The sequence below is a fragment of the Panthera leo genome, chromosome E2 (assembly GCF_018350215.1).
Source record: "Panthera leo isolate Ple1 chromosome E2, P.leo_Ple1_pat1.1, whole genome shotgun sequence".
In the NCBI taxonomy this organism is placed as follows: Eukaryota; Metazoa; Chordata; class Mammalia; order Carnivora; family Felidae; genus Panthera; species Panthera leo.
The window spans coordinates 8,935,651-8,959,438 of record NC_056693.1 but is presented as its reverse complement, the minus strand read 5'-3'; the positions used below and the strand labels follow the sequence as shown (position 1 = coordinate 8,959,438).

General features: G+C 51.5%; 1 protein-coding gene across 1 annotated transcript; it reads right to left on the bottom strand.

The window, feature by feature from the left end:
• Positions 1-5: 5 nt before the first annotated feature.
• Positions 6-23,453, bottom strand: PLEKHA4 (pleckstrin homology domain containing A4). The gene is given in 21 exon segments (XM_042919917.1): positions 6-477; positions 820-932; positions 1,306-1,364; positions 2,263-2,424; positions 9,330-9,406; positions 9,480-9,579; positions 10,232-10,290; positions 10,293-10,371; positions 12,833-12,931; positions 14,218-14,367; positions 14,524-14,604; positions 14,755-14,802; positions 16,288-16,359; positions 16,997-17,276; positions 17,685-17,900; positions 18,508-18,617; positions 18,768-18,868; positions 18,988-19,060; positions 21,463-21,570; positions 22,660-22,749; positions 23,199-23,453. Coding segments are annotated over 20 exon segments (2,340 nt in total). The 5' UTR covers positions 22,744-22,749; positions 23,199-23,453; the 3' UTR covers positions 6-208.
• Between the last annotated feature and the right edge of the window lie 335 nt (positions 23,454-23,788).

Here is a 23,788-nt window from a genome sequence, read left to right as displayed (position 1 = left end):
AAAGCTATTGACTAAAAGTTCAAAGTTTTAATCCGAATTTGGACAAGTGTTGGGAAAAATCAAACTTTGGCAATATACACTTCTCCTCGGGCCACCCTGGGGACCAGACCACGCCCCCACCGCGCCCTGAGTGGCTCCAGATCTCCGGGCGGTACCTCGAGGCCACGCCCTCACGTCCCGATTGGCTGCGGCGCTTGCGTGGGGCAGGTCAGAAGCTGGACTGCAGCAGAGTGACCCGCAGAGGCCACGCCCCCTCTTCTTGGGTCAGGGCGGGAGGGGCGGTCCCGGATTCCCACGTGGGCTCCCAAGAGGCGGGGCCTGCGCCACGCCCACTACCCCGGTGGGAGCACCCAGCCGAGCTGGAATTACTGGAATTAGCCACTGGAGACCTCGGGGGCGAGGTCACCTGGGGGGTGGGATCTGACGGAGGCGGTGGCGCGGGGGGAAGAGGGTCTCCTCGGGAGTCCAAATTTCCACCTGGATAGCACGGTTGGGGGATGAGAATGGCAAACTCTGGGACACAGGAGTCCAGACCCCCAGGCCTTTCCTCTCAGACCCAGGAGTCCAGTCCCCACCCTCTCCCTCAGACCCACAGGTCTGGCCGCAACCCCCTCCTCCCCCAGACCCAGGAGTCCTGAAACCCTGTCCCCTCCTTCCTGGGATCTGGAACTTCGGAGCCCTCAAGGGCACTTTCCTCATCAAGACAAAGGATTTCCAGCAGCTCTCAGACCCCTCCCGACCTGCACCAAGGATTCCAGGCTCTGTCTGGCTCCCTCTTCCCTAAAACCCAGGAGTCCAAGATCCCCAGCCCCTCCTCACCTGTCATCATTCTGTGCCACTGCGACGCCTCAGTGGCCAGAGCTTGAGAGAGGCTGAGGACTCTCTCCCGGTGACCTTCGGATGTTGGCAAATAAGGGGTGGTGGTCCTCGGACTAGAACAAAAGAGATTTGCGGGGGCGTCTACAATTAGCCAGTACCACAGGGCCATGCATGTCCTCCCAGGAGTTGTAGTCCCTAGCACATATCTCTAAAGGACTTTAAACAGAGCTTGCATTATGGGATTTGGAGTCTATTCCCTGTTAAATTTCACCCGCTTTCCTAACAGAGAAAAGGAGTTTCATATCGATCCAGTTCTGCAGTTTGGGAAACTCCAGTTCTCACTGCGGATCCTGGCCTTTCTGGTGGCCCAGGAATTCAAGCATCTCTAAAAGTTTCTGCAGTCTGTATATCTTAGTACTCAAGAGACAGCAAGCAGCCTTTGGCAAATTGATTTTCTGCTTCCTGCCTCACTTTCCACTTCCTTACCTGCTCCAGGATCCAGAGCTTCTGAGCCATTTGGGGGCTCCTGAGTGTCCCTGGACAGGCTGAAAAGGAATCGGGGCATTAAAATTCCTCACCTGGAAGTCCTCATGGTCTGATTTTGAGGGTGAAATGAAGGGGGCTCAGAGAGGGAATGAAATTGCCCCAGAGACACTGACAATGTTTAACTTTACATGCACTCCTGGAAAACAGCAAGGGTTAAGAAAGTACCCCCCCTCCCCCCAGCCATTTGCATTGGGGGAAATGGCTTACTGCAAAGCACCCTTCTCCATATGACCTACATAAGACCGACAAATGACCACCCCCTTGTTTACCTATGACAAGACAAGGCCAGAAACAGACCCTCCAAATTCACAATTTACGCCTCATAATGGAGTAGCTGAGCTGTTGGTCCCCTCTAACCCCCTCTAACACCCCTGAGCTGTTGATGTCTGGCTGAGACGCCTTCTGATTACAAAGACAATCCCAGCTGTAAAATGACCCACCTAGGACTTGTCTAATTCCTCCTAGAAAAGTCTCACACACATCGTACTGATCGTATCTTCAGCTCTGGAATGCTCTCCCCATTGCAACAGTATGAATATAATCATCTCCTTACTTGCTCACTTCCCTCCCCAACCCCCGCTCCCCCCCCCCCACCCCGGCTTTGATCACGCAGAGGAACTAAAAAAGAAAAGCTGGGCCCGCAGTCCAGACCTGTGACCCCCATTCTGAAGGAAGAACAACACTGGTGAAGCGACACTGTCTCTGCCTCCCCTGCCGCACCCCCACCCCACTAGGGGAGCCATCACACGGGCACACAGATCAGGGGTGAGTCTGGAAACCCAGTTCTGGGTAAAGCGGGAGAGAAATGCCCATTTTACAGAGAAGGAAACTGAGCCTCAAACTTGAAGGAGAGGACCCGTTACCACCCCACCTTGCGCCCTCTGTTCTTCCCCTCACCCTTTGTTCTCTGTCAGGCTGGCGTCTGGCTGGGGACAGTGTTCTCCCCAGAGTGAGGTGCCGGGGGGAAGCAGGGCGAGGGAGAGGCCGTCCAAACTCCTGGTTTCTGCGTATTCTCTCCATCTGCTCTTGGGCACTCATCCGAGGCCGGGCGAGGGGGGCCTGGGGAGACGAGGAATGCTTGAGGCCCCAACCTTGGTGCTCCCCTTAATCTCTTCCCTGAACCTCTCTCGGCCTCCAGTCTTGCCCTCTCCCCTTAAGGTCCCCACCAGATTCAGGGCGATCTTTCTGCGCCGAGAGCAGACTTTGTCCTCCCGCGGTTCCGAGCACCCTCAGGATGTTTAAGGCCCGACCGGCCTCTCTGGCCTCTCAGTTCCATCAGCTGCCCTGTTTGAATCCAAACCCCCAGCCCGACAAGCACCCACACTTCCTGGACATATCCAGCTTCTCTGCATGAGTAGTCGAGATTCTGGGTTTTTTTGTTTTTGTTTTGTTTTGTTTTTACTCTTTATTTATTTGTTGGTTTATTTATCTATTTATTATTTTTTTTAGTGTTTATTTATTTTTGAGAGAGAGAGAGAGACAGAGAGAGACAGAGTCCAAGCTGGGGAGGGGCAGAGAGAGAGGGAGACACAGAATCCGAAGCAGGCTCCAGGCTCTGAGCTGTCAGCACAGGGCCCAACACGAGGCTCGAACTCATGGACCTCGAGATCATGACCTGAGCCGAAGTCGGATGCCTAACCGACTGAGCCACCCAGGTGCCCCAGTCTTTATTTTTGAGAGAGGGACACACACAGAGTGCAAGTAGGGGAGGAACAGAGAGAGAGGGAGACAGAATCCGAAGCAGGGTCCAGGCTCTGAGCCATCAGCACAGAGCCTGACGTGGGGCTTGAACTCACGGACCGCAAGTTTACGACCTGAGCTGAAGTCAGACGCTTAACCAGCTGAGCCACCCAGGCGCCCCAAGAAACAACTCTTGAGTCAACTTAGACACAACAAAAGGAAGAATGAGATGTATTAAAAAAAAAATTTTTTTTTAATGCTTATTTACTTTGAGAGAGAGAGTGAACAAGTTGGGGGAGGGCCAGAGAGACAGGAGAAAGAGAATCCCAAGTGGGTTCTGTGCTGTCAGTGCAGAGCCCAATGTGGGGCTCGATCCCATGAACCATGAGATCATGACCTGAGCCGAAACCTAGAGTCAGACGCTCAACCGACTGAACCACCCAGGCGCCCCAAGGAGACGCGTTAACTAAATTGTCAAGAGGATCGACTTGGGTTGGCCTTTGAAAGGATTTGGGGAGCTCTCTCTGGCCGTCAAAATCAGATGAACAACACACACAGGGAAAATGCCGCGTATAACTGGAGTCGGCCCCCACAAGCCAAGGAACCAGCAGAAGCTAGGACAGGGGCCTCAAACAGATCCTGGCACCTTCAGAGGGAACACGGCCCTGCTCACACCTTGATCATGGGCTTCTAGCCTGAAGAGCTTAAAACGCAAGAGGACAGGGGCCCCTGGGTGGCTCAGCCGGTTAAGCGTCCGACTTAGGCTCAGGTCATGATCCCGCAGTCTGTGAGTTTGAGCCCTGCGTCGGGCTCTGTGCTAACAGTTCAGAGCCTGGAGCCTGCTTCGGATTCTGTCTCCCTCTCTCTCTCTGCCCCTCCCCCACTCATGCTCTGTCTCAAAAATAAATAAAATCATTAAAAAATAATAATTAAAAAAAAACGCAAGAGGACAGAGCTAAATCAAAGGCGGGGGTGGGGTGGGGAAGAAAAGTGTGCTAAAAAGAAACCAGAAGTCTGGAGAGAACCCCAAGGGTGTGGCCAGACGACCCGTTCGCTAAGAGATTAGGCATGTGACATGGGGATCCAGGAAATCATCTCAGCAGGAACACTGCCAGCTTGAACCGGAGGGGACAGAGAGGGACTGAGATGCAGGAAGGCTGTCGGGACTTGTCAGCTGCTCCGGGCAGGAAACAGGCAGACGGGGCTCTCCAGCCGCAGACATGTGTCCTTAAGGAAAGGGGGCCGTGTGGACACAGACACATACAGGGAGCTAGCCACAGATAAGACACAACAAAGCTGTAGCTATAAGACCCCAAGCAGAGCTCTCTGACCCGGAGACATACCATCCGAGCTTCTGGGCCATGACCTCCAGGCAGTGACCTCTGGAGTGTCCCACGCTGTGAGGGACTTCTCCCACAGGAGATGTTCGTTGCTCTGAATTGGACCACCCTGCAGTTGGCGGATGGGGTTCTGGAGGCCAGAGTTCTGGGCTCCTGAGCGGCCCTGTACAGATGTATGTGTTGCTCACTGCCCAAGGGCTGAGCCCTCCACCGACCAAGTCATGCTCTGCCCTCCCAGAGGGGGTGCGTGCCTGTCTCCGAACTCACAAAAAGGCATCCTGTAGGCTAGCAGAGATGCTGGCTTTAGGAACATTTGCACCAGCTGTTTCCCTAGTAAATTCCCCATTTGGTAAATTCTAACCTACTCTTGAAGGTCTCTCTACCTTCTGGGTAGAGAGTCTAGGCTCTGAGGCTGAGTCTGGGAGCTGCCCGCTGGTGTCCCCCAGAGCCCCTGAGCTATTGCCATTGCACCACGCACACGCCTCCCTCTCTTCTCATCGTGATCCCGTCTGAGGCTCCCCAAAGCCTGAGATGTGGCCTGATTCAGCTCAGCGATCACAGAGTCCAGCAAAACCCAGTACACAGGAGCCCAGGGCCCACAACAGCCCCGATGACTTGCATAATCTCAAACTTGAAGTTCGGAATTAATCAGCATATTCAAACCTGGATTCCTCACCTTCCTTCCACCATCTCCTGAATGGTAACTGCACTGCCCCAGAGGCCCAGGCCAAGGACCCAATCGTCACTCCCGACTCCTCATACCCTACCTGTAATGTGCCAAGAAATCTTACTGGCTCCCCCTTCCAGATCAGTTCCAAAAATCTCCTATGCACAATTCTACATCCCCCCTCCCTCCCCTGCCACTGCAAAAAAAACAAAAAAAACCAAAAAACAAAAAACAAAAAAACCTAAAAACGGACACGTTTTCTTAAACTTGGTGCCGATATCCACCTGGTATTATGACGTACAGCATCGTCACCTGAGTCTCAGCACATCCTCTGTCATGCGGGGCCCTGCCATCCGTGGCTACTTTCTTGCTTTTTGTTACTTATGACTTTTGGTTTAAACTGATCTCCAAGATAAACGAAGGAGCCAAAGACAGCCCCATGGGTTACGGTGAAAAGAAGCAACAGAAATATTGGTAACGGGCACCTGGGTGGCTCAGTTGGTCGAGCGACCGACGATTTTGGCTCAGATCATGATCTCACAGTTAGTGAGATTGAGCCCCGTGTTAGACTCTGTCCTGGGTGTGGAGCCCGCTTGGGATTCTCTCTCTCTCTCCCTCTCTCTGTCCCTCCCCCGCTCGTGCTCCTGCTCTCTCTCTCTGTCTCTCTCTCTCTCTCTCAAAATAAATGGATAAACTTACAAAGAAAAGAAAAGTAAAGAAAAAAAGAAATATCTGTGACTTCTAAGAGCTCAGAAGAAAAATCCAAGCACAGATGTAGGGCTCCGCGAATGTTTCAAATGGCCCTGCAGGGGGCGCCCTGGCTGGTGAATTCAGTCCAAAGACCGGGTAACTCTGATCTCAAGATGGTGAGTTCGAGCCCCACGTTGGGGGTGGAGAAAAAGAAGAAATAAGGGCTCAGTTCTCAGGGAGCAAGAATCCCCAGCCCCTTCAAGCGCCCGTCCAGCCGGACCAAGAATCAAATTCACACCAGACAGATTAAGCGGAGAAATCCAAATGTGACAGCGGACGCACGGGGAGTCCGCACGGACGTGGAGATTCCAGAGGCTGTCAGGCAAAATGAGGTATGCATATCATTCCGAACCAAGGACAAGGGGGTAGGGGCCTGGGACTCTAGAGGGAAGGGACGCACTTCACAGAGAGTCGAGAATGGGAGGAGATATTTGGTAATGAGATGGTTGTCCTGCCATACAGATGGGCCACTCAGATCAAATTTATCTCAGCCAATAACCCTTATTCTGGGAAAGAGCTCCGGTTTCGATTTTTCTATGTAGTTAAGGGAGGCACCAATGTTTCTCTTGGGCCCCCAGGGTCTCGATTGCCTTTAGCTCAGAATAATCTTCATGCTAAAGTGGCCCATCTTGGGGAGGCCTGCCCTCAGCCCCTACACAGTTCATTGCTGACCTTCAACAGTGTGGATTTATTAAGTGACCAAGAGATCCCAACCGATTTGCTCAATTAAAATGAGACACCCCAGGGGCGCCTGGGTGGCTCAGTCGGTTAAGCCGCCGACTTCGGCTCAGGTCACGATCTCGCGGTCCGTGAGTTCAAGCTCCCCGTCGGGCTCTGTGCTGACAGCTCAGAGCCTGGAGCCTGTTTCAGATTCTGTGTCTCCCTCTCTCTGACCCTCCCCCGTTCATGCTCTGTCTCTCTGTCTCAAAAATAAATAAACGTTAAAAAAAAAATTTTTTTTTTAATAAAATAAAATAAAAATAAAATGAGACACCCCAGGGGCGCCTGGGAGGCTCAGTCGGTTAAGTGGCCAACTTCAGCTCAGGTCATGATCTTGTGGTTTGTAGGTTCAAGCCCCGCGTCGGGGCTCGGTGCCGACAGCTCAGAGCCTGGAGCCTGCTTTGGATTTTGTGTCTCCCTCTCTCTCTGCTCCTCCCCCACTCATACTCTGTCTCTCTCTCTCTCAAAAATAAATAAACGTTTGGGGCCCCTAGGCGGCTTAGTCGGTTAAGCGACAGACTTTGGCTTAGGTCATGATCTCGCGGTTTGTGAGTTCGAGCCCCCATGTCGGGCTCTGCGCTGACGGCTCAGAGCCTGGAGCCTGCTTCGGAGTCTGTGTCTCCCTCTCTCTCTGCCCCTCCCCCGCTCATGCTCTGTCTCTCTCTCCCTCTCTGTCAAAAATAAATAAAACATTAAAAAAATTTAAAAAAAAAGTGCCTGGTATTTATAATCAATTTTTAAAAATTTTTTCAATGTTTATTCTTTTTTGAGAGAGAGAGACAGAACGGGAGCCCGGGAGGGGCAGAGAGAGAGGGAGACACAGAATGTGAAGCAGGCTCCAGGCTCCGAGCTGTCGGCACAGAGCCCGACGCGGGGCTCGAACCCACGGACTGTGAGATGAGGACCTGAGCTGAAGCCGGATGCTCAACCGACTGAGCCACCCAGGGGCCCCTATAATCAATTTTTATTCCACGGAACTCAATCGATCATTCGGTTGTTCGTTGCTATATTTTTAAAAACTTGACATTTAAATTCAGACGTTATTTATAAACCAAATCCCGTTTAAGTATGAACATTCATACATTTTGCTAGAGAAATGTAACGTGTTTGATTAAGGGTGGCGCTGTGGGGGGATATTATAGAATATACAGCATACGCATCGTATTACCAGCCTGGAGTCTGCAAATGTTTGCATTTTGAATTACATCTGGTCCCGAGAGTTTGGGATAAAGTTTGCAGACCGGTGTAACAAGAATCTGCCTCCCTCTCAACATCTCCACTCCTTCTAACCTAGTGGAAATGACCGTTATCTCCTGCCTGGACTGTCCTCCCTGGGTCCCGGCCTCAGCGCTCGCCCTGCGGCTTGTTCCCCGCACGGCCGTCAGAGGGCGCCGGTTCCCGCTTCGGGCAGCTCAGAACCCTCCAGGGCTCCGGGCTCACCTAGGGCCACAGGACCACGCATGCGCGATCCACGCCCTTGCCCCGTCTCTCCTGCCCTCTCCCCCGTCGCTGGCTTCCTCGGTTCCAGACACACTGACTTTCTACCTGCTTCTGCAACACCGCAGGCCCAGTCCTGCCCCAGAGCCTCTGCAAAGGCTGTTCCCCTTGCCTGTAACGCTTTTCCACCAGATATCCCCAAGCCTCGCTCCCTCACCTCCTTCAGGCGGCTGCACAAGCGTCACCCTAGACCAAGCCATTTACAATTGCACCCCTTCTGCCGGCATTCTAGACCTTCTCATCGTGTTCTGCTTTTACCTCTTTAGCCCTTATAACGTATAAAATAATGTACAGTAAATTATAATCTGCCTCTTCCCACTAGAATGTCAGACTCCTGAGGGAAGGATTTTTTTTTCCTCGTTCTGTTCACGTGTGTGCCCTCAGCGCCTGAACAGCTCTGTGCAATAGAACTTTCTGCGATGGTGGCAATGTTTTGTATCTGCCCTGTCCAACAGGGCAGCCTCTGGCCAAGTGTGGCTCCTAAGAATTTGAAACGCAGTGAGTGCAAGTGAATTTTTTCATTTTACTTCATTTTAGTGCATTTTTTAAAAGATTTTATTTTTAAGTAATCGCTACGCCCACCATGGGGCTCGACCTCACAACCCCGAGATCAAGAGTCACACGCTCTACTGCCTGAGCCAGCTGAGCCAGCCCCTCGTTTTAATTCATTGATTTCTTTTAAGTGTTTACTTATTTATTTTTGAGGGACAGAGGAGGAGGAGGGGCAGAGAGAGAAGGAGAGAGAATCCCAAGCAGGCTCCGTGCGGTCAATGCAAAGCCTGATGCAGGGCTGGAACTCACACACCGTGAGATCATGACCTGGGCCGAAATCAAGAGTCGGATGCTTAACAGAGTTCAGCCACCCAGGTGCCCCAAATTATAATTCATTTAGGCTTAAATAATCACATGTGGCGACTGGCTACCTTATTGGACAGCCAAAGGGATATTTAATAAATATTTGTTGAATGAATGAATGAATGAATGAATGAGATACTACATCTAGGCACTATTTTCAACCTAATGGGCATTCACTTAGTTTGAATATGCAAATCAGCTCTAGGCGGTAGGTACTCCTATTAGCTCCGTTTTGCAGAGGAGAACATAGAGGCAGAGAGGTTTAATAAGTGACCCAAAGTCACACAGCTTAGAAGCAGCAGAGACAGAATTCAATCCCAACACTCAACCAATCTCTCTCTCTGCTCTGGGGTGTGGCCCTAGAACTCCTTTCTCGCAGCTGTCTCCCCAGAGTTGGGGGTGGTCAGACTAAAGGGTTACAAGATGGACCCGAGGAGGCTGGATGGGCTGCCTACCTTGGTTCCCGGCGGTGGGGAAACAGGACGACGACTCTCAGGGCTAGAGGCCCGGGAGACCCTTGGAGATCCAAGACCTGGGAGGACAGAACGGGACTTGGTGAGGACAGGAAATGCCAAGCAAGTCCCCACCCGGGCCAGGACACTCACCTGAGCGAGGGCTGGGGAGGTCTCTGTCACCCCCGGGCGGCCGCCCCCAGTCAGCCTCAGGGGACCTGGATGAGCTCAGTTCCAAGGACTCAGGCAGGCTCTGGCGTGGTCGGGAGAGGAGAAGAATGCTTATCATTGTCATTTTTCAGGCACTCGGCCATCAAGACACAGCATGAGTAGGAGTTAAGACTGAAAACCAGGAGCCAGACGTCCTAGTTTCACATCTCAGCTCTGCCACCTAGGAGCTGTGCAACCTTCTTCAAGTTACTTTACCTCTCTGGGTCATATTTCACCTTTGAATCCATGTCTGAAGATTGAATCCATGCATGTAAGGCACTTAGAACAGTGCCTGGCACATAGCAAGGCATTTTAAGTGCAAGGTTTTATAATGATTATGCATCTGGCGCTGTGATAAGCACTTTATTCGCATTATCTCATTGAATCCCCTCCTGTAAGGTGGCAATTATTATCCCTATTTAACATAAGGGGAGGGGTGCTTGGGTGGCTCAGTAGGTTAAGGGTCTGACTTGGGCTCAGGTCATGATCCCACGGTTCATGAGTTCGAGCCCCATGTAGGGCTCTCTGCTGATCAGCACAGTATCCTAGATACTTCCAGAGCCTAGGATACTTGCCTGGGGTTGGTTAGCTGAGAGAAAGAAAGGGAGAGAGAAAAAGGGGGAGTGGGTGATGAGTTGGGCCAGGGCAGATGGGACAGGGAACTGGGGGTGGGGAGAGAGGCTTGTGCGTCTCACCTCCCTCTCTGAGGACTCCTCGCCTTGGAGTGCAGGGGATGGGGAGTCAGGTTCAGCGTTGGGGGTGGTTTCTGGGGGCCCCCCAGACCTGCCAGCGTGTCTTCCACCATCCATAGTTGCTGCTGAGCAGATGCTCTGTCCTGCGGGGGGAGGAGAGAAATCCGGTACTCAAAAGGTGGGAAAATGCCAGGAGGGTTAAAGATGGGTCTGAAATCAGCGAGGCTGTATTTATGGAGTCATAAACGCATGATGTATGCATGTGAAGGCTCTTTGTGGATATCCATTTCCATACAGATATCCCTTTGACCCATCACAATTTATCACAAACACTGGCTTTTCTTTTTTTTTTTTTTAACTTTTTAATGTTTATTTATTTTTGAGAGAGAGAGTGGGAGAGAACAGGGCAATGGGCGGGGACAGAGATTTCTGCCCAAAGTGAGGTTACTCGGATAATTTTATCCTACTCTTTTTAAAAAAAAATTTTTTTTTAATGTTTATTTTTGAGAAAGAGAGAAAGAGGGCAACCAGGGGAGGGGCAGAGAGAGAAAGAGGCAGAATCTGAAGCAAGTGCCAGGCTCTGAAATGTCAGCACAGAGCCCGACGCAGGGCTTGCACTCATGAACTGTGAGTTCATGACCTGAGCCGAAGTCAGACGCTTAAGCAACTCAGCCACCCAGGCGCCCCAACACTGTCTTTTCTATACTGCTCTGCAGTTATCTCCATTATAAGTTTGAGAGCATATAAATATATGTGAATCTGCTCTTGAATATCCTATTCTATCCCTTTTGTCTATTTGTCTAAACTTGCGACATTAGTACACTGTCTTATTAACTGTAGCTTTGCAGACAGACATGACATTCACTTGCCTTAGTCCTCCAGCTTTGTTTTTGGAGGTTGCCTTGGCTACACTTAGTCTTTTGCCCTGATGGATACAATTTAGAGTCATTTTGTCAATCTCTACACAGAAACCTCCCAGATTTGTACTGGGATTGTAAATCCCCACTGGGGAACTCAATCTGGAGAGACTACATCTTTATATTATGGTATCTTTCCTATCCATGAACATGGTATATCTCTCCATTTATATAAGTCTTCTTTAATTTCTCTCAGTGATGTTTTATGGCGTGCCGAATAGATGCCTTGCATATCTTTCATTAGATTTCATCCTGGATATTTCACTTGTTTATGTCAATTACAAACACTATTGTTTATAAATATTCTCTATTCATTTGGTACTAACATACAGGAAGACCATTGATTTATGCGTATTATCCTTGCATTCAGTGACCTTGATGAATTTGTTTATTCTACTAGCTTATCCAGAGATTATTTTGGATTTTCTACATATATACAATCATGTCATCTATAAATAAAAATAGGTTTACTTCTTTTTCTCTGCTCCTCATACCTTTATTTGCTAGACTTGAGATGAAGGCTTTTCTCCTTTTTACAAAAATACATGGACTGATTTTCAAGTGTTAAAGTAACCTTGAATTCCTGTAATAAACCTAATTTGGTTCTTTGCATATACTGCTGGTGCCAAGTGATTTTTAACACCAGTGGGGAGGGGGATTAGCAGTGAGAGTGGATTTTAGGAAGAAGGGAGAGGGGTTTAACATGCAGAGAGCAGCACTTAAATCTGAGTCTGCATTTAATACTAGAAGTCAACATTTTAAACTAAAGATATGTGATCTAGAAACTTGATTATTAGGTTTAGAATGAAGAAGTAGGGTAGGGGGTGAGCCTGGCTGGCTCAGTTGGAGGAGCATGTGACTCTTGATCTCAGGGTTGTGAGTTCAAGCCCCATGTTGGATGTAGCGATTACTTAAAAATAAAATCTTTAGGGGCACCTGGGTGGCTCAGTCAGTTAAGCATCTGACTCTTCATTTCAGCTCAAGTCGTGATCTCATGGTTCGTGAGATCCAGCCCCAAGTGGGGCTTTGCACTAACAGTTCGGAGCCTGCTTGGGATTCTCTCCCTCCCTCTCTCTGTCCTTCCCCTGCTCGTGCTCTCTCTCTCAAAATAAATAAACATTAAAAAAAATAGGGCGCCTGGGGGGCTCAGTCGGGTGAACCTCCGACTTCAGCTCAGGTCATGATCTCACGATTCATGGGTTCAAGCTCTGCATCATGCTCTGTGCTGGCAGCTCAGAGTCTGGAGCCTGCTTCCGGATTCTGTGTCTCCCTCTCTCTCTGCCCTTCCCCCCCTCTCTCAAAAATAAATAAATATTTAAAAAAAAAAAAAGTAGTGAAGCTTGAACCAAGTGATTGGATTTGGAACTAGAAATTCCGGAGGATAAATGAAACAGCAAAAGTCAGGACACAGGATGTGGCAGGGCTGAGGGGTGAAATTTTGAACCATAGGACAGGGCTTCAAAATTAGAGGAGAGATTTAGAACCAGAAGAGAGAGTGATTCCAAACAGGTGTGTCTTAAAACGAAGGGCAAGGTCTTAACTACAATAAAGGGTTCAAAATGTAAGGAAAGGATGTAAGGGGAGGAGTTTGAAACGAAGTGGGAGGGGCTTAAATGCCAAAAGGGTTTCAGTGGCGGACAAGGAGCCGAGGCTGGAGTGTGGGGTCTTGGGGCTGGGGTATGTATACCTGGGGGGAACCAAGGTGCAGCAGGTACTCCAGAGTCTCTCTCAAGCTGCCCAGTTCCTGTTCCAGGCTGTTGTATGTGTCCCAAACCCGCTCTCGCTCCTCAGGTGCCCAAAACAGGGAAACACAGGGTTAGTACGCCCACCCACCAGATCTTTCCCCACTCCATTTTTTCCCAGCCCGAGGAGGAGGAAGGAAGGCCTGGTCTCCAGTGCCCGGATTGGGGGGGGGGGGGGGGGGGGGGGGGGGGGGGGGGGAGGACACATATGGACTACAATTCCCAAGAGCCCCTTTGCTCAGACTACTAGGATTCCCCAGAGTCTATAAGGAACCTGCCATTCCAATGAGCTGCTAGTGTAGACAAATAACAGGTTTCCCTAAATTCTCTGATTACCTCTGAACTCCCCTAGGGTGGAAGAGTCTACAGATCTAATAAATTCTTGGGACAGTCAAGACAGAGAGAGACCCCCAGGGTCTCTAAGCACCCCCAAGGAAGAATCATTATCATCACAGCTAATATTTATTAGGTGCTTACCATGTACTAGGCACCGCACTTAGCTCTCATTTATTGAATTCTTGTGAGGTAGGTAGTATTAATGTCCCCATTTTACAGATAACAATAATCATAGCTAACGTTTAAATATTTCTTACCATCTACCAGGTACCTAACTTTTAAATATTCACAAATATATGATATATATATGATATATATAGAAAATATATTACATAATATATAAGTGTTAAATAATCACTCATTTATATATGTATATTATAGATTATATATGTTTAAATATGTATGTATTTAAGAAATTTTTTACAATGACTGTGTGTACTAAATACTATTTTTATCATTTCAAGTTCATCGAAGAGGCATCTGAGGGGGCAACTGGGTGGCTCAGCCGGTTGAGCGTCTGACTCTTGATTTCGGTTCGGGTCATGATCTCACTGTTTGTGAAAGGGAGCCCCGGGTCAGGCTGTGCACTGGCTGTCGAACCTGCTTAAGATTCTGTCTCTCCTTCTCTGTCTACTCGTCTTCTCTCTCTCTCAAAAAGAGAGAGAGAGAGAGAGAGAGAGAGAGAGAGAGAGAGGGGCATCTAAGGCCCAGAGGGATCAAGTAACTTTTCTAAGGTCACACAGCAGGAGCTGAGATTCAAAACTAGGAAGCCCATGTCAAATTCACCCTCTCAAACCACTGAATTAAGTCTGCTGTTTGTTGGCTGTTTGCCCCTCACTCTCTAAGACCGTCAAGATGACTGGTTTAAAACCGGGAAAGAGGGGAATGCTCAAGAACCACCTTCCCATAAGCCTCTGCCGGCAGGTCCCCTTCACTGACAACTTGTAGCGTCCTCAGGCCTCCTGGGAGGGCATGCTCCTTCCTAGACGCTCACCTGAGTAAGGTGACAGAGAGTGGCCCTCACACTGACCAGTCGGTCCTGCAGGAGGCGCTGGCGCCCCCAGGCCCTCCCTGGAGCCGCGGCCTCCCTGGTTGTTTGGCTCAGCTGCTGCCTGGTCAACTCCAAGGCTGCTTCTAGCTTCTCCTGCACCGAGACGGAAGGTGGTTCAACTTCTGAATCCACGTACAGCCCCAGGGAGAGAGAGACGGTGTCCTCTCAAATCCTGGGGCGCGCCGGGGCTCAGGAAGGGAAAGACGGGTGGAGAGGCCAAGAGTCCTTCCCCGTTTCGGAGCCTCATACCTTCTCCTCTTGCCTCTGGTCTATCTCCTCCTGTAGCCTCCTCAGGAGCCGGTCCTGCCCACACAACTTGGTCAACAGAGTCTGGAAAGAGGAGGACAGGAGCTATTTATGGACCAGATCTGGCTCTTCCCCTGTCCTCCCTGCGGCCACGGCCACCACCACCGCCACCATCTAAAGCATTCTCTTCCCGCCTCTGAGAACTCGGCAGGGGTTGGGCCAGGGAGGACTTACATCTGTCTCCAAGCTTTGGTGAAAAGCTGAGTCTAGGGGGGGACCCGGCTGAGGAGAAAGAGAAAAGCCAGGGGTCACATGGACAGACAGGTCTTTATTGTAGCCCAGTGCTGAATCAAGCCCCGTTTCTACTGACAGACACCTTTCTCCTTATTAGCTTTGTTCCAAGCTTTAGCAAACGTCAGTAGGCCAACCGCCAGATTCTTGGCTTTAGGGAGATCCAATGGGCTCTGTTACCAAACAGCTATAGCCATGTTATGACTCGGGGAGAAAATTCAGACATTCCTTTTTTATTTTTTTTTTTATTTAAAAACTTTTTTTTTTTAAATGTTTATTTACTTTTGAGAGAGAGAGAGACAGAGAGAGACAGAGCACGAGCAGGGAAGGGGCAGAGAGACAGAGGGAGACACAGAATCCGAGGCAGGCTCCAGGCTCCGAGCCATCAGCACAGAGCCCGATGCGGGGCTGGAACTCACGGACCGTGAGATCATGACCTGAGCCGAAGTCGGACGCTCGGCCGACGGAGCCACCCAGGCGCCACACAGACATTTCTTTTACAAGAGAAAATACAATAAGGATGCTCACTACTACTGTTACGGTTTCACACACTAGTAGAGATCTTGACCAATGCTATTAGAAAAGAAAAAGAAAAGAATACGAAGTGTAAGGATAGGAAAGGGAAAAGTAAAACCACTATTATTTACAGATGATATGCTCACCTACCCAGAGAAACCAACAAAATCAAAGAGTGATCAGAATAAGAGAATTCAGGAGCGCCTGGCTGGCTCAATCAGTGGAGCATGTGACTCTTGATCTTGGGGTTTGTGAGTTCAAGCCCCACGATGGGTGTAGACATTACTTAAAAAAAATAAATAAATAAATAAAAATAAAATAAGAGAATTCAGAAAGGATCCCAGAGGAAAGATGAAGTTCCAAACATCAATCATATATCTCTATACCATCCATAGCTAGAAAACAGAATTTAAAAAAAAAAAAGGTGGGGGGGGGGCACCCGGGTGGCTCAGTTGGTTAAGCATCCAACTTCAGCTCAGGTCATGATCTCACGGTCCGTGAGTTCGAGTCCCACGTTGGGCTCTGTGCTGCCAGTTCAGAGCCTGGAGCCCGCTTTGCATTCTGTGTCTCCCTTTCTCTCTGCCCCTGCCCCCCTCATGCTCTGTCTCTCTATCAAAAAATGAATAAACGTTAAAAAGAAAAAAAAAAGATACCATTCAAATAGCTATAAAAACTATCAGGAATTTAGGAATTACCTTAACTAAGAGCACACAAGATCCCTGCGGAAAAAACTTAAAACTCAAATATATACCCGGAGGATGATATGAATGAATGGAGAGAGATTCTATATGCATGCCACCCAGTTTGCAACAGTCTTAGGAAGCTAACAGAAGAGTCTGCCAAGGGACCTGGAAATACCCAGTCTTCTCTAGGCACCCAAGTCCGGGAGATGACATTCTCCATAGCAAAGAAAGCAAGGAAGGGGGCTCTGGCAGATTCAAGGTGCTCCAGGACACCTACCAATAAAACCATGGAAGCCCGGGTCCCGGGAGCTCTCGGGGGTAGCTGGAGATACGTGGAGCCAGAGGGGGCCTGGGAGGAATATCGAAACAGAGATGGTTAGAAATTGGCATGTTTTAGTAACAAATATTAGAGTGGATGTGTCCAGAATTGATGTGACTCAGGAGACTCACTGAGGTTCAGAACTGAGCCCCACAACTGTCTCAACTACCTGTCCTCCAGCTATGTGCCACCGTGGGGACACATAGGATGATACTAATGGGACAAGCCTGGCAAAACAGCCCCAGGGACCAAAGGAAGTTGTAATCTACTCTCACTCTCACGTCTTTGGTGAACTGTAGATATTCTGGGCTACAATCCCACGATGCTCAGAGAAAAATAGCAAGTGAACATCTTGGAAAGAAACTGGAGACAGAAGACAGGTGTAATCCACACTACTTCTCCCAGCATGGTCTTGGAGGACAGTATTTTGGACTACAATCCCCATAATACTTAAGGGGTAATGGCCAGAGACCAGCCCGAAAAGACAGCTCTGAGGACTGATGGGAGATGAAGTTCACTTTCCCCCTCACATCTGAACCCAGCTGTGATTATGCTGAACCACAATCCCCATGATGCTCAAGGGGCCATGGCCCGCAGACCAGCCTGGAAAGACAGCCCGTAGCCATATGGGAAATGTAGTCCCCCTCCCCATTACCTCTCTGCTGACCTGTGTTCTAGCCTCCTGACTCCAGTGCTGGGGACTCCTGGGGGGTCTTCCTCCCCCAGCCTCAGAGGAAGGTCCTCTCCGGGGAGTGGGGGGCCTAGAGAGTGTCTGGCGCTGGGGGCCCCAATCCAGGGCAGGCCGGACATCGATGCGACTCAGAGGGGTATGGGGTCTGGCAAGAGGTGCTATGTCACCCGAGGTCGGAGGGGGTCTGCGCGCAGGAGCAGAACGGGGCCGGGGGAGGCTCAGAGGGGATGGAGGGCGAGAGAGGGGTGTGAACAGGCTGTTGGGAAGAGAGAATAGGGGAACTAGGTCAACTAGAGCCCCTTCACCCCACTACCCACCCAGTCACCCTCATGTGTGCGTCTCCTTCCAAAGTGTCTGACGGTCCCTCTGGAGTAGAACTCCCCTCTATTAGCCAGAGCATGAATATTTTCCCCCTTTGTGGCATCTCCTCTTTAGGACTTGCCCCCCATAAGAACTCCGGCAACTCCCACCTACTCAAGAAAGAAAGCTCTAAGCCTTACGGGAAGCAGTCCCAGTCCCTGCCCTCCTCTTAGGCCACGCCCCCAACTTTTTTCTTTTTTTTTTTTTTTCCTTTTCTTCCCCCCGCCCCCCCCCCCCCCCCTTCTTCTTCCCCTCCGATGCTCGGCCCTGTAAAACCTTCTTGTCCCAGACTCCGTCAACTCACTCGGGGCTCCTAGTCCTCCGGATCCGAGGTCCAGACTGGAGGTCGGCTGTAGGGCTGGGAGTGAGCAGCCCAGGTCGTCCGCGACCTCTGGACAGCCGAGCCACCTCCGGTGATTCTAAGCTGTGCCTCTCTTCCCCTCTGCTCACCTCCGGGGGGCCACCGGGGCCGCCAGGGCCCTCTCCCGGCTGGGGAAGTGCAGGTGACCTGGGTCGCCCGCTAACAAGTGGGTACAGAAAAAGACAACACTCCTTTGTGCCTCATAACAACCCTTATTCCCGCTTCACGGATGAGCACACACGGGAACATACACAGAATAAAGCGAAGGTGGTGCAGTATAAATCATTGTTCAGATTTTGCAGATGGGAAAAATGAGGCCCAGAGCGTGGCAGTGACTAGTGGAGGGGGGGGGGGGGGGGGGGAGGGGGGGAGTGTAACAAGGTCCATCTGGGTCTCTGGACCCAATGTCCCAGACTATGAGTCTCCAGCCTGAAACTTGGGTCAGGCTGGGGCAGTGACGGTCTTTCTATATTTGACATTCTTTAAGTGGCAGCCTTAGGGATGGAGACTTCCGAGGGAGCCAACCAGGGAGGATGGAATATTGATGGGCGGGGACTGGACAAAGTCCAGTGGTGGGGCCTAGAAGAGAAAGACTTTGCTGATTGGAGGAGATGAATCTCCCTGGGGGGTGGGACTTGAAGGGCGCAGTCTCCTGAGCTACAAGACAAGTGATTGGACATTGACGAGGCAGCGCCTAAAGGGGAGGGGCTGGGGATTAGGGGGACCCAGATTGGACGTCAGGGCCACGGCCAGGACCTATACTCACTAATCGTCCCCCTCTGCGCGAGAGGCCCGGCCCAGCGCCCTCAGCCAGCCCCGCAGGTCCTCCAGCGTGTCAGCGGCCAGAACATAGGTCCTCATGCCTGGGTGCTCAGCCTGCGGGGAAAGACAGTTGGGGACGTGGACGCCCGCGACTTCTAGAAAGGAGGATGCCACGGAACCTGGTGAAGACTTATCTCCAATAATGGATGCACCAATGACTGCCCCCATTGCCTAGTGCCTTAGTGACCCCAGGGACAGACTCACGGTGAAGGTGAAGCGCCGCCCTCGGGGGGCTCCTGGCCCATCTGGCCTGATACTGTAGCTTGGCAGCAGGACGCTGCCCAGGACGCTCTCCTCGCGGCTGTCTGCAAAAGAGGGGCTGGGCTCAGGGATCACACAGGGATCTGGAGGCCAAGAGGCCAGAGGAAAGGGAGGCGGTGGGGGGTGGGGGGCCCGTCCACCCCACGCAGGCCAGGGCACTGACCCTTGTAATAGAAGAGGCAATGGCCGGAGAGGACGAACCAGCGGCGTTTCCAGAGGCGCAGCCCGGAGCTGTCCTGGGGAAACAGAGCAGGAGGGGAGGCCTCAAGAGACGGGAAGTAGGGAGAGGAAATGTGGGAACGGAGACAGTGACACCTGGGGACGGGGACCCATAGAGAGAGCGCAACAGAAACGCGTTTGATGCAATGGATTGAGTTGGAGAGCTGGAAGCCGGAGCGTCGTGGTCGAGCGACCATAGATTCTGGACAGTCAGACCGGCGTTTGGTTCCTAGCTCCACCCCTCTCAAACTATGCCATCAGACTAGTCATTTCCTGTCCAGGCCACTTGTGTCTTCTCATCTGTCAACTGGGGATTGAGAAGTTCCTGGAAGGCTGGAACGAGATACTATACAACACGTGGGCAGGCACTTTACATACCACGACTCGGTCTGATTACTCTGGAGTCTGAGGCACAGAGAGGCCAGGGAGGTGGCTTGAGCCACAACCCTAATCCTGTATCTCCCCATCTCCTCTGCCAGAACTACTCTCTCTCCGACCTCCTGCCCCTCTTCTTTTCTTCCATCTGTTCCTGCAGAAGCCAGCATGATCCTTTGAAATTAGAAGCCAGATTGGGGGAGTCCCCTGCCCAAAACAGAGCTTACAGTCACACCTAGAATAAATCTTACCCTCTCTCTCTCTCTCTCGTTTTAATGTAGGCTTCACACCCAGTGCACAGCCCGACTTGGTGCTTGAACTCACAACCCTGAGATCAAGACTTGAGCTGAGATCAAGAGCCGGACGCTTGGGGCGCCTGGGTGGCTCAGTCGGTTAAGCGTCCGGCTCCTGGTTTCGGCTCAGGTCACGATCTCACGGTTCGTGAGTTCGAGCCCTGCATCGGGCTCTGCGCTGACAGTGTGGAGCCTGCTTGGGATTCTCTCTCTCCCTCTCTCTCTGCCCTTCCCCCGCTCACGCACTCTCCCTCTCTCAATAAGTAAATAAATAAATAAAATTACCAAAAAAATACATTTAAATAAAAGAGTCGCTTAACTGACTGAACCACCTAAACGCCCCTCCTTACTCTCTTTTACAGGCTGGCAGGGAATCTCTCACACTTGGTCCTGCATCAGAATCACCAGGAGGGCTTGTTACATTATAGCTTCCTGGGTCCCATCCCCACAGTTCCTGAGTCAGTAGATCTAGGGTGGGTGGGAGCTGACCGTGCCATTTCCAGCAAGTTCCCTGATGATGCTGAGGATACTGGCCAGGGACCACTTTGAGAACCACTGCCCTGCCACTCCTTCTATCTCAACCCTTGGCTGGCTCCAAACACCAATCTTTGGCCTGCTGCAGGGCCTTTGCCTTTCGGATTCCTTCGGCCCCCAGATCTTAACACGATCGGCCTCATTCATGTCACGATGTGATGAAGTGATTCATGTCACTTAGGCCTCAACTCAAATGTCATCTCAGAGACGCCTTCCCTGACCAAGAGTCAAATGGTACTCTGCCACTTTTATTTATTTTTAAGTTTTTAAATGTTTATTTTTTGAGAGAGAGAGAGAGACAGAGAGAGAGACAGAGACGCAGAGCACAAGTGGAGGAGGAGCAGAGAGGGAGACAGAATCTGAAGCAGGCTCCAGGCTCTGAGCTGTCAGCACAGAGCCGGACGTGGGGCTCGAACTCACACACCGCGAGATCATGACCCAAGATGAAGTCAGTGCTTAACCGACTGAGCCACCCAGGGCCCTGGTTTTTATTTATTTTAGAGAGAGAGAGAGAGAGAGACCGAGACCTGGGGAGGGGCAGAGAGGGGGGGGGACAGAGGATCCGAAGCAGGCTCTGTACTGACACCAGAGAGCCCGATGCAGGGCTCCAACTCACGAACTGTGAGATCAGGACCTGAGCCTAAGCTGAAGGCTTAACAGACTGAGCCACCCAGGCACCCCCCCTCTGTCACTTTTCAGTACATCCTCCTGTGTTACTTCTTCAAAGCAATTCCTACAATCTGAAACAAGCTAATGTATTATCCGTCTCTGCCCTGCCCCATCCTGAATATACTATAGATACTTGTTTGTCTTATCTGGGCTTGGCACCTTGTAAATATTCAGGAAGTGGTTGCTGAATGAATGGGTGCAAAAAACAATGACAGAAAAAGGGGGGAAGGATTGTTAGAACAAAACGAGGGGTGGGGCGCATGGGTGGCTCAGTCTTCAGCTCAGGTCATGATTCCACAGTTCACGAGTTCGAGCCCCTCATCGGGCTCGCTGCTGTCAGTACAGAGCCCGCTTTGGATCCTCTGTCCCCCTCTCCCTCTGCCTCTCCCCCATTTGTGCTCTCTCTCTCAAAACTAAATAAATATCTATTTTTTAATAAAAGAAAAACAAAACACATTCGGAGACTTGGAAGAAGAGAAACAGGGGACAGCCAGGGGGACAGCCTCTAGCATCACTCGGTGTCCTTTCCCTTCACCCGCTCACCCCACCTGCTTATGAAGCCAGCCTCGGATGTGCACCGGGAGGTTGGGGTCCCTTCTGAGTGCATTGCCTCTCTTCCCGAAGGCGTGCACTTTGCTTACTGCCCGGGTAGGCTTCTGAGGAGAGAAGGAGGACAGATGTGAATGGGGCCTTGGATGGGCTTGGGGGAGGCGGTGCATTGGGAGTCAGGCAACCCAAGACCCAACTTCAGCCGCCCTTAGAAACCACCCAAGGAGGGGACTGCATTCTGAGATCAGAATTGGATGTGTGCGTTACAGAGCTAACAGACACTTTTAATGGGCGGACGGAGCTGTTTGGGGGAAAGGAAGAGACTACTGGCTGACGAGGAAGGAATTTGGGGATGAGGGGTCTAACTGAGCCAGAGATGTAGTGGAGTCTTTGGGATCTGAATTGGAGATCTTGCCTGGGAGGTCCCCATAATCAAGAAAGATCTCCATGCAGAGTCCCTGGTGATGGGTCAGCTGAATGGAAGGATGTTTCAGTGCCAGGGAGTGACATCCCTGAGCAACCATGACCAGAGACAGACGGTTCCAAATCCCTCCCTCCCAATAGGAGAGGAGCCCCTTCTCCTGTCCACCCAGGCATCTCCGGCATCCATAGCCAGGGTCCCCCAGGATGCCCTGCCCTGGGGATGGCACCGAGTTGGGATGGAATCTCTAGATTCTGAGCTTGGTAAAGTCTAAATGAGTGAAGACAATGGCAGAGGACAAGGAAATGAGTGTCACTGAACTTGGGGCTGGGGCGATGACTTGGGAGGCAACTATCTCAGCCCTCTTGAGAAAGGTCTTTTCCTTCTCGGGTTTCAGAACTGGGTAGATTGGATGCCTGGAGCCGGGACAGGGAGTTTTCAGTCCCAGTCAAGGGTAGTCACCGCCTGAATTCCTGGGGAGAGCCTCATGGCTGGGGAGTAGCCTTAACTTAGCAACCAAGTCAAGCGAGATTGTTACTCTGGCTTTGAATTGGGAAAACAGGAGGGGTGGAGACAGCTGGGAGCGTCTCTAAATTCCTAGCTGGGGCTAGTGGGCAACTGGGGACCTTGCTAGGTGTGGCAGATCCCATCGCTAAGGATCCTGGCTCCTAACAACAGAATCCCTTGAGTTGGCACGGAACCAGGGCTGGAGAAAAAGAGGATGGGGCAGCCCAGAGCCCCGCCTACCTCCCCGGCCCTTCCAAGAAGCTCAAACCTTGGTGCTCAGGCTGCCCAGGGAGGAGATGGTGGAGACGCTGCTGGCCAGGCTGAGGCTGCTCCGGGGTCTGCCCTCCTCCATCAAGGGCTTGGGGAGAGAAAGAAAGGGGCTGTGTGCGTGTCTCTGCAGCTGACCCGGCTGGGGACAGAGACGGGGTCAGGGGCTCGCAGGTCGGAGGAGGCTGAGGAGAAAGAGCCTGTTGTCTGGGGACTGGGGGGCTGGGGGAGGCCCTGGCCCGGGACTGCATACCAAGAGCGATGCCAAGAGAGGTGGGCGGCATTGGCAGCTGCGGGGAGGGGGGCAGCTGTCTGCCGCCCAAGACAGGGAATAGGGGCTCCTTTATTCTTGCCCCCTGCACTCTCGCCAGGAATTTGACCCTCTCTGTGCTTAGGGAGCCCCATTCCCTCCCTCTTCGCGGCTGCCCCCAGCTACCTGTCTCCAGCCCTCCCACACGCACCCCTAGGCCATCCCTGCCAAGCCCTGACGCCAGGAATGCACGCCCAGGCAGTCCCTCCCAGGCCAGCCAGGGAACTTACCAGCTCTGGGGTCCCAAGGATGGGGGTAAGAGCGCCGTGCGGGCGCTGGGGCACCCAGCTGCAGTCTCCCTCCTTTTCTGGCTCTTGGGTGCTGCCTCTCAGACCTGTCTGCCTTCTCACCTGCTCACTCGCACACTTCTTGCTTTGTGTCACTTCTGGTCCCTCTTGCCTTTTTTGAGGCTCCTAACACCTTGTCTCTGGCCCCAGCTTGTCTGTCTCTAATCTGTCTCTTCCAGTCTCTCTGGCTCATTCTCTCCCCTGCCCGCACCCCCTCTCCCCCCCCCCCCAGCACTTTCTCTTCCAGTCTTTCTGTTTCTGTTCCAGATCTTTTCTTCTCTGACTCTGAGTCTCTTTTCCTTAGATCTCCATCTCGTTCTCTCCCCCTCTCTCTCCCTCACACTCAAGCTCTTCCTCTTTCTCTTTCTCTCTCTCTCCCCGTCCCCACCGCCGCTGTTTCCTTCTCTCCCTCAGATTCCCCTTCTTTCTTCCTCCCTCTCCGTTTCTCTTTCCTCTCTGCTGGTCCGCCAGCCGCCCACGCTGCTGTCTCCCCTTCCAATCCCGGCTGACCCCGCCCCTCTCCCCCCCCCCGC